Source organism: Leopardus geoffroyi, chromosome A2 (assembly GCF_018350155.1).
Source record: "Leopardus geoffroyi isolate Oge1 chromosome A2, O.geoffroyi_Oge1_pat1.0, whole genome shotgun sequence".
Lineage (NCBI taxonomy): Eukaryota > Metazoa > Chordata > Mammalia > Carnivora > Felidae > Leopardus > Leopardus geoffroyi.
Window position 1 is genome coordinate 132,119,976 of NC_059331.1, and position 10,687 is coordinate 132,130,662.

A 10,687-nucleotide genomic window follows, 5' to 3' on the forward strand; every position below is an offset into this window, starting at 1 on the left:
TTGTACTATCATCTCCTTTTTCTTGATAAGGCATAGAAAAGTTAAGTAACTTGCCCAGGCTTGTACATGCAGTAGGTACACAATAAATGACTGTTGAATTGTGTTTAAGAAAAATGCTTTCCAAAAATGACCCAAATTCTTTTTTCCCCTGGAGAAAATGCATTCTCCCAATTCAACATTTTTTTTTTTCTGATGGAGGAGAAACAGACAAGCTCTTCTTTCATCTAGTCAGATTTTTACTTTCTTAAAGCTATGAGAAGAAACAACTAATTAACTTTAGCTAGTTGAAGCTTGACTGTCAATTCAGCTTTAAAGTTTTTTAATATTATAATAGATTTTTCAAAGTATTATAATACTTCCTCATCCCATAATCCTGAAAACCTGTATAAGTTAAATGTTATTTTATTGTCTATTCAAAACCCCATAAACCAAGACGTGCATTACAGCATAAATTTTAATTTTTGTGTCAAGAATCTATTATTTTCCAAGCAAACAGAGGAAAAAAAAAAAAGAACGCTTTCCACTTCCAAGTTAACCTTGAAAAACTTATGTCTTTCAGAGGGTAATGTTGTCCAGTGGCATCAGAAGGAATTATGGGCTGGTTGTGAATGTCAAGTGTGAGTAATTCCAAGCCCCAAACCACCTGTAGCTTTTTTTGAGGCCTTTTTCTACAATTGCTGAGAGGAAAACATATTCTCTTTGCTTTCTTCCGGGGCTTTTATAGGACTCCAGCCCTTGTATTAACTTCATGATCTGGTGGGAGGAAAACTGGCTTAAAAGCCTTTTAACCCAAAAGGTTTGAGCAGCTAATGGACATCATCTCTTTGGAGAAAGGAGATGATATAAAAGCTCCTTCTCCATTTTAAAAACTAGGCCTTATTTATATAATAAGGCCTTTTATAAAGTTAAAGCCTCTTGGTCTTAATACATTTTTTAGAACCTGTTACATTGCAGTATAAGGCAGTTAGCCAAAACACATAAATAAATAAAAACAAAAAACCATTCTCCCTCTGTTGCCCGAGTTCTCAATAAACCTTTAACTTATATGACTGTTTGACTTATGGCAAAAATAATCCCAGTCATCTACAAATAATATCTTCATTTTAACCACTATTTAGGCTAATTATGAACCTGTGCCTCAAAATTAAGCATTTCTATCATTTTAATATGGTTTAAAAAAGAGTTTCTGAGGGAATTGGGGGAAGTTACAGAACACTAGCATGCCCAGATTTGATAACAACAATAAAAAAGTCAGCAATAAACAATTATCCTGGTAGACCCTGCAATTTCCATTCAAAACATTTAGAAGATAATATTAACAAACATGAAAATGATGTATTTTTACATAGAAAAACAAACTCACAAGATTTTGGAATTGCAAATAACCCACAATTGTGGCAACCATCTACCTTAATTAATGTGTTTAACCAGTATTTGAAACATTACCATTTATCATCTTCTTTTCTTTCCTTTCTTTTTAAATATGGAATTCATATAAACTGTTTGTGTGTGTGTGTTTTTCTTTAAATAAAACTGTAGAGTAAAAAAAAAACTGGAACAAAATAAATTTATCTAATGGTGAATACACAGAAGAAGTTTTGGTTCTATTTACAAACTGTCCTACAGTAATCCTCATAACAACACAACTCACTATTACATGGCTTAGCTGAAAAGAAATAGGTCTCTATAATTGTAATTATGTTTAATTGTATTTGCAATAGAAATAACTTTTGGAGGCCAAACAAACTTTTCAGATTATGGGGTTAGGGAGTTTTATGGTATCTACAATAAGGAGCATTAGAAACTTCGCAGTGGCATGCTTTAACAATAAAGAATATATACCCTGTTTCACAGGTTATTCCCATCGTTGCTTGAGCACCATGGGAGAGCCCCAGGAATTGGCTTCTTAGCGCCTTCTGTGATGACACTTTACCCAGGCATTCTCATAGCTACCTTGTGGGAAGGTATGAGCATGTAAGAAAAGACACCTCCATGTTTCTTGAAGGAACTGAAATATCTCACTTGCGGAAGTGGACAGTCAGGACATAGGAGTAACTTTAACACTCAGGTTTTGCCGTTATTTTGTGTATTTGGCATTAAAAACGTGGGAACTCAGGTTCCCAAAGTAACATGGTGGTTCATCTAAATGAAGTGTGAGCAGAACAGGAGGTTCCCTCTGAATAGAGGGAATATGATATATAAAAGATCCCAAGGAATACTGGGAAAAGATAGGAGGTAAGGCACTGAAGGAAAAATGGAGAACAGTCTATTAATGGCCATTAATACCAAGTCCATCTTAGAAATGATTACTATCGTAACACTTGTAACTTGTTGGTACTACATGTTTAATTGTTCCCACTAGACTAAGAAATCTTCATGAGAGACTGTTCTGTCTTGTTTTCCACTGTGCTCCCAGCACCACGCCCAGTGTCCAATACATATTTGTTGAATGAATAAATAAATTAATAAGCAATTCAGGTAGCATTCATGGAAGTAGAGGTAAATGGATAAGTAGCCATATCCGTGTGTGAGCAATGACAAATCAGCTAACCTGTGAAAAATGCTGGTGTTGAAATCCATCCAGCTAACACTTGAAGGTGATTCAGTCAATAGGCTGTCCTACAAATAATTTTTTTCTAATTACTTTGGTTAATTTTATGTTATTTAAATGGGGCCTCTGTAGAAAACTGGGCAAGTTACTCACCTCCTTCTGTCTCAGTTAATATCTGCATAGGATTCCACAGTCACAGACTGAATGCCTGGTTCCAACCAGGCTTCTCACAAATAAATCCACTGTGCACCAAAGGAACCAGATGAGGTAGTATAGACACATTCATGCAAACATATCACCACTATTAAGGAAAACAATTTAAAGACTGTCAGCTCAGACGTGATTAGTCCAAGAGGGACACATTATTATTGATAATGAGCCTTTCTCACAGGGAAGTTGAACTCCCCAGTGGGAATATTTTTAGGGGTTGAAGAAGATTAGTAATATTTTCAAGTTGGATTAGTTACCAACCATTTTTAAGTATTGAATATTGGAATGGGTGCCAAAATAGATAATGTGATTTGGTCATTAAGATACTACTGAAGCAGACTTTTTATATGACTGCTGCCATTGCTCATTGACTTACGAATGGCCTTGATTAACTGGGGATGTATCTCACCTACTGCTTGCCCCTTGACTTGAAATGCCAAGTTAGTCAAAAGTAGGCTCAAATGAAAGTCACTATGGTTCTGTACTATTCACTGATCACTTACCAAAGGGGTTGGAATCTGTTATTCCAAATATCTAGGTGGAGTCAGGCAATCTCACTCGGCTCTTGCTCTTGACTCTTCAATCCCCCACCTTTAATATATGCCTCAGTTTTCTTGTCTATGTTATGGAGGCAAGTAGTAATAAAACCTGATCTCTGGCTGCAGGACAATTGCTGACTGTTTTACTGATTGCTGGTGATATCTGACCCCGTAAGCAAAGTTCTCTATAAATACAATCATTGTAATTATGCTTCTACTATAAATTATTTTGAGTTGGAAACATAATGTTATCAGAATATCTTTTGATAACATTCCTTTACTGTATTTTGGATAATGATTTTAGTACCAACGAGGGGCCTTTATTGCTAGATTCAACTCACTGTTGTACATTAAACTTTGTCTCAATCTGACCAACTTTGGTATAAAGTAAAATGAGGTCAAACACAGTGCTTGCTAAATCATGGCTTGAGCTGTCCTTATATGAGCAAAACTGAATAGTTGCATATATCATTGAGACATTCCAGTGATTTATTTTTCCTTATTTATATTTATATTGATATTCTCTTTACAGAAGTACTGTAGCAATAAAGAATTATATTCCATTAGATTCCTAATCTTATTTTTCAAGTACCAAAAGGCAAAAACAAAAACAAAAACAAACAAATGAAAACAATGGAAAACAAAAACAATAAGTTTTCTGGTTTTGTCATAATGTTATCGTAAGCTATTCTTCTTAGATGTTATATATTTAGAACCCAAAATTTCTCCTATGATCCAAATTAAAATGTGATATTTTTATATTCAAATTATGAACCAATCAACTAAGCAGGTATATATTTCTAAATATTACTGCCTTATAAGAATAAATAGAGGGTAATCACGATAAACTATCAAATAATGCTTTTGTAGATAATACTATTTGTCAGTTTATCAGCTTTATGCTCCCTATTACTCATGCATTTCCAGTTCAAAAATATAATAGCTACAAAAATCAAAAAGCAAAACCATAATAAAGCTAGCCTTCCTAGTTTGTGCTTGCCTCCCAGGTCAAAAGAAATTGTTAATTGCCAAAAATGTAAAATTTATCCCAAGGAAAGTAACAGGCTACACGGGTAAATTTTGGCAAATGCAACTTTATATTGAAATTCACACATCTGTATCTTAAAGAATGAGACTCACAGACTCTAATGTATTTCTAAAATACCAGAAATCATATTATAAGCTTTCACAAGTTAAAACTGAAATAATTTAAACGACCAATACACTGAATGTGCAGAAAGTAGAAACAAGACTGTGCCTTCGGTAGAATAAACGCTTCACAAATTGTGCAGGATGTCATACTAAGGCTGTGGTCTCCCCTTGACAGCTGACTCAAAATATAAACATACATCAACTGCCCGCTTCTTAGAACACACTAGAATGGGTAGCACACCTCGGAAGAAAATCTCATTATCCCAGTGATGTGCACCTTAATTTTCAAACCATGTGAGGAAAAAGGAAAAAGAGTATTAAATGATCGTCCATGCACTTCCAGTTGCATGACCATGACCAGTTACTAATTCGATTTCCCTTGACTATTTGCTCCAATGCTAAATAAGATGAAAGATACTAGATAACCCTTTAAGGCAACATGTGTTTATTCTGCATTATTAAAACTGTTCAGTTGTGACCAGCTGGTACCATTAATGTTGCCTCCCAGACCAATATCTAGCATTTGTAAAATATAAATGAATTGGAAAAACTTTATACCAAATCAACCAAAACCACATAGTACAGTTCAATGCTAGCAATTTCACTAGTAGGTAAGGAAAGTGGCATTTAGAAATAGTAATGTATTAATACAAAAAAAAAAAAAAAGAGTAAACTCTAATTGGAACCAATATACTGCTTTGGAATGCTCCCCAAAACTTACAAGGCGAATTTTTAAAAGTGTGATAATCCAATAATTCATGGCACGTCTTTAGTGGATTACAGTACTTTAAGTCCCCAAATATTTTAGTCTTTGCAAAACAATAATAGTATGAAATGTTTTAAAGTCTTCAAACTTCTAAAATTAGTTTTTATCAACACATTTACCTCATGTCAACTTAATTTATTAAGATGTCCAATGCTAATTGGTTTTTTTTTTGATGTTTTTTTTTCATAAGTAGTGATATACACAGCATTTAGCACTGATACTTAGCACCTGCTACTTTCATTATCTAGTTTTCAACCACGTAAAGAAACTTAGGGCAGTGGTTCAGTCCTTTCTTAATTACAAACCTTCGCCGGCAGTCAGCAGGATCACTCTGAGATTTAAAATAGGATTATAGGTGAACTATTGCAAAGACTGCAGAATGTTGCCCAAATCCTTATAATTGCTGATCCCCTTCTTGATTTTCTTCTCAAGATATGGCTACAGGCCACAATTGCTTAGCAGAGAAGGTTAGTGTTTCACAAGGCTAAAGATTTCCAGATGCTCCTTCATATAACACAGTAAGGTTCCCTTGGTAACCTGGATTTTCTGCAGTAAAGAAGGGTTGTGCTGAAACAGCGCCTCAGCTCCCTGTTGGAGAAAATGCAGACAAAAGGATTGATTCCTGCTTGGGCAAAACTCATCCAGACAGCGGCTGTTAGAAATCCCCCTGGTACTACAGGCCCTCTTGCAAAAACTCTCCAATAACAGGCCACCAGGTATGGGCCCCACAAGGTTAGGAAGAGAAAAGTCATTATATAGAACATTCTGCTGATTCTTTTCTCCATTTTGAACTCATCTAAGACCAAGAGCCTTCTTCTGCCCGTGGTGTTTGCATTTTGCCTGATGCCCAGCAAGGTGGGTGGTGTGGGACCCCTTCCAAATCCTGCTAGCCAATTGGCAGCTGCCTGGCCACTGGCTCCAGGGCCATGAAAAGTCCAGTTCTGGCTGACTGCTGCTACAAACTGGACTGGCTTCATTTTCCTTCTGTCGTGGACAAAAAATATCAGCTTGAGGTAGACAAGCTGTGTGGCTAGGAGGATGAGAGCAAGGAGCAGCATAAATCCTAAGGAATCATTAGCCCTGAAGGAGCGGTGTTGGAAGGTACATTGATCTTCCTCCCTAATGAATGAGTAAGTGCCCACATCTAAAACTGGGGGGAATGCCATGGCCACAGACAGAGTCCACACCATGCAGATCACAGCCAGACACGTCCAAAAGGTCAGCCTCTTTGTATAGAAGCGGTGATGGGCGATAGCTAAGTATCTGGTGACGCTGATGCAGAAGAGCATGAAAGCAGTGTGGAAACAGGACAAAACCCCCAGAAAGGCAATCACTTTGCAAGTCAGAGTCCCATAAGTCCAGGTAGAGCCATTTTTGACCGAGTTGAATACAAATGGGAAACAAATTGCAGATCTGAGGATATCTGAACAGCAAAGATCCAACAGGAAGTAGTAAGGTGCTCTATGCAAGGTCTTATCTTTCACTAGCAAAATGGAGATCAGAAGGTTGCCCACCACGCTGACTCCTATTATGAAACCCAAGGAAGTCAGTTTCAGAAAGGCTGTTAGAGGAGAGAGATTTTGCAAAATGTTGTCAGCTGCATGGCTATAGTTCGCCATAGATGGATGGAGGATAAAGATACAGCCTCAGTCAAGTCTCATGATCTAGATATAAGAACAAGGAAAAGATAGATCCATACATTTTACTGAAAATGTAATCCACAAAGAGAATTGATGCGATCTGCAGTCATGCTTCCTCTTTTCTTCCATTTGATTTGCCATCAGAATATCTGGAAAAAAAATGAGCTATCAGTTCTTAAGTTAACAAGTAATGATGTCAGGCAGTGCTAACACAAAGCTGTTCATTTATGGGGAAGCAAATAAAGTTTTAATTTTGAATAATATTATTTGCTTTAGTAACTATTTTTGCTTGAGATTTCAGAGAATTGGCTTGTTTAGTTTTCTGAACTAGATGAATTTAAAAATGTCCCCATTTTGGAGAACATAAATTTGATTGGGTACCTTTAAGACAGAAGGAATAAAATGTTCCACAATCATAAAATATGCCAGTCCAGGAATTAATCACTAATGTTGCAATGGAATCTACAAGATTGCTAATAGGAGACAGAGATGAGAATACCTACATTTATTTGAGTTCTGTTAGTATCTGTCAGTGTTTTACAGGCATCTTTTCTGCTGATATGGATCCAAAGAGCCCTTGCAAAATATGTCTTTTAACTCAAGTGCCACTATTCATGCTGCACATTGTAAGAGTATTTGTTGATTCATCTTAAAGCATAATTTCAACACTAGATTTCGAAATTAACAGGAACTTATCCAGGATTTGATGTGATTTAATCTTTTGTCTTTTCCTCCACACCCTACCCCCCATTTTTGGTAAATCTTTTCTCTTTTAAACCCACATGATTATTAAAAATGGTTAATGTAAATATTGGCCAGGGAAACACACCCAGAGGAATAATGCACTTCCATTTGTAAACCTTGGCTGCCTGGATTCAAATAAATTTAACATGAACCTGTATTTCTTGGGCAATTAAGCCTTTCCTATTTACACTGATAATCTTTGTGGCAAATCGCAAGTGGCTTCATTTTCAAACAAAATGCACATTGTCTCCTAGGTGCCTGAGAGCCACACCAGGAAAATAGGCTTCCTCTGTTATTCCCAAGAAGCATGTTCCCTTTGCCACTTCTCACTAGCCCGGAATATGCTGATGGAAGCCCAGGCAAAACTGCGTTCGATGATTTTAATTTCCCCACCGGTACATCCCCGGGTAAATACCGATCACATCATGCAACATTACGAAACCTGAAATCCGCCACCCCTGGATTTATAATGTGGGGTGGAGGAGGGGGAGGGGGAGAGAGACATGCATTACATACGCGAAGATGGGGAGAGAGATTGCTTCTGTGCTGCAAGGGAACTGTTCCCGGTGATTCGCAGTCTGATATTCCTCAGTCTTGCAACGCTTTCCAGAAATGGAGCTCTCAATAAGCCCTACTGAAGATGCATTGTCTGAATGTACTTCCATTATGCAGTTTATTGTCAAAAAAACAAAAAACAAAAAACCTCAGGGAGGGCTCGGTGCCGGTGAACCTGCAGTTTCATCAACACTGTGCGCCCCCCTCCCCCCAAACTTAACCGAGAGTATATCCTCCTACCTGTTGGTGTTGGATATCCCGACAGACTATAGCTTCTTCTTTCTATAAATTGCTGATTTTTTTTTTTGCCTTAGTGCCTTGACTGAGCATCCAGGCAGGGCTCGGCGGCGCCTGCGCGCTGGAGCCTCCTTGAGCTCCAGCCGCGTCCTCCCCTGTCGCAGCGGCACCGTCTCCCCCAGTAACGCAGGGGCCGCGGCGGCGGCGGCGGCGGCGGCGGCGGCGGCGAGGGCGGCGAGGGCGGCGGCAGGGGCTGCTTCGGGCTCTGTGGAGCTAACGGGAGCCTCGACCCGTTTCCAGAGCTGGCCCTGTTTATTGGATGTCCTGTCCTATTGAACTGGCAAAATGAGGCTTTTGTCCCCTTGTGGCTGCTTCTGAACTTTTCCCTCCCCACATTTGAAGTGGGGGCTTGGAAAGGCTTGTTCAGGACCTCAGGCCCACCCTGCTCCCTTAGGGCAGCGACGGGAGAAGCCACGGTGTCGGGGGCGCTCGCCCCCTTCTTCAGCTACCCGGAGCCCTAGCCTTCCCCGAACATTTCCTTCCTTTCTCTTTTAGGGTGGTCCAACGCTTTGGAAGCTTCTTTTAGAATTCCTCTTTAATGATTTCCTCAGCTGACCTTTGCATTTGCAGGTTAGCTGGGAGAAAAAAAGAAGGAAAGAAAGAAAGAAAGAAAAAATAGAAATTAAATATATATATTTTTAAAAGCGCAGTCAAGAAAAATCTTGTCAATGGGGAAGGAGGGAAGAAAGCAGGTTAGGGGCAGCCCTGTCTTTGTTAGTCATCCTCTATTCTCAAATGCACGCAAATATGTGTTAAGTAGGGAGAAGCTAAGTTCAGAGGACAACTGCAAAATTATTTACATGCATTTTACCATAACGAATATGATGATAGAATCAGGCTTACAAAAATTTTAAGTGACTATTCCTTGCATTCCACCCCACCGAGCAACAGCCTTTCTTTTTCTTTCTTGCAAGTACTGCTGACCGATACATTGGTAATGTCAAAGCAGTTGTGTGTGTGAGTTTCCTTTCCCTCCCCCTTTGTTTTTACAGAAGAAAAATACTAGGAATATAACGAATTCATAAAACTTACACCCATCCAAAAGGTCCGATGATATCACAAGGCACCACATAGCCTGACAACTGAGTGCTTAGGGATGTCTCTGGAATCATGCATTTCCTTATTTTACCATTTCCGAAGAGTTTTGTTTGTGGGGGTGTTATAAGATTTTAAACAACTCCCCACCTCCAAAAAACGAACAGATATGCTTTCATCAATTCCCAGTGTGAAACGTCTGCTTCTCCTCCCGCTTGCTTATTGCTTTATAATAATCTGTTAATGAAACAGAAAAATAAAGACCTTCTCTACAGTAATAATTTGATCTCCAGACAGCAGTAAAATACCTCATTGCTGGGTGGTGAGATTGTGACATTCGGGGGAACTCAAGCCAATCAGCATACAGATAATATGGGTTAATTTACATATTGTATTTCTATTGGACACACTGAGGTAAAGCCTTCTCTGTTTAAAGCTTAAAAATGAATACTTCACTGTCATGGTGTCACAGTCATTACACAAAGCCCTATGTTGGTAATAGTGAAATGATGTTACATTTTCCTGATTTGTTTGGGGATGTCCTAAACCCATTTAAGAAAAAAAGATAATGATTTGTTTAAAAAGATAAAAAAAAGAGGGAATATAAAACACCTAACTTTTGCATTCCCTTAACCTAGAAAAATCAACCCTACAGCAATACTGGAAGTAACTTAAGGGCATTTCCATTCAAGTGAAACATTCCACTTTTTTGCAAAACAAATAAATTCAGAAGAGTGCAAAACTACATGATGGTTTGCAAATTTTAAGTGAAATGTCAAATTCATTTTTGTGAAACTACAAATCAAAGCAAATTTGTTCTGTTTTACTTCCCGATTAGTGTCTCAATGTACCTTGCAAAGAGTTATTATTTCCTGAAATTTTACAGTTAAAATATCTTTAGAATAAGACATTTTTAAAAAGTTTACTGAAGATTCATGATTGGCCAGATCTTAGTTATGGATTAGGGAAAAGCTATTTAAAAGTAAATTAAAAGGGCAACTGCACTGCCAGGCCATGAGGCAATAATTTACTCTGCCAAAAGGTATAGGGCCAAGGTCCAAGGGTTTAACTATCTTCAGACTTTAAGATGCAGGTATTGATTCCTTAAAAATAAGAGAGGGAGTATGTGTGTATGCAATATTCTTTCATATCTACATCTCAGGGTATGGTATTAGAACTATTATTTTCCTTTGCAATT

At 38.0% G+C, this 10,687-nt stretch overlaps 1 protein-coding gene across 5 annotated transcripts; it reads right to left on the reverse strand.

Moving 5' to 3' along the window:
- Positions 1 to 1,144: 1,144 nt before the first annotated feature.
- Positions 1,145 to 9,791, reverse strand: GPR85 (G protein-coupled receptor 85). Of its 5 annotated transcripts, none has more exons than XM_045495371.1 (4): positions 9,640 to 9,791; positions 8,398 to 9,029; positions 8,119 to 8,236; positions 1,145 to 7,007 (listed from the first exon to the last, which is right to left on the reverse strand). In XM_045495371.1, the coding sequence occupies exon 4, from the start codon at positions 6,835 to 6,837 to the stop codon at positions 5,725 to 5,727; it is 1,113 nt and encodes a 370-aa protein (XP_045351327.1). In that variant the 5' UTR covers positions 6,838 to 7,007; positions 8,119 to 8,236; positions 8,398 to 9,029; positions 9,640 to 9,791; the 3' UTR covers positions 1,145 to 5,724. The 5 variants fall into 5 exon arrangements, with proteins under 5 accessions (XP_045351327.1, XP_045351325.1, XP_045351324.1 ...); XM_045495369.1 differs by having other exon boundaries at positions 8,119 to 8,233; positions 9,487 to 9,791; XM_045495368.1 differs by having other exon boundaries at positions 9,487 to 9,791.
- Between the last annotated feature and the right edge of the window lie 896 nt (positions 9,792 to 10,687).

Excerpts from the sequence above, each read along its gene's own strand:
- GPR85 (XM_045495371.1), bottom strand. The coding sequence starts at position 6,837 with ATGGCGAACTATAGCCATGCAGCTGACAACATTTTGCAAAATCTCTCT.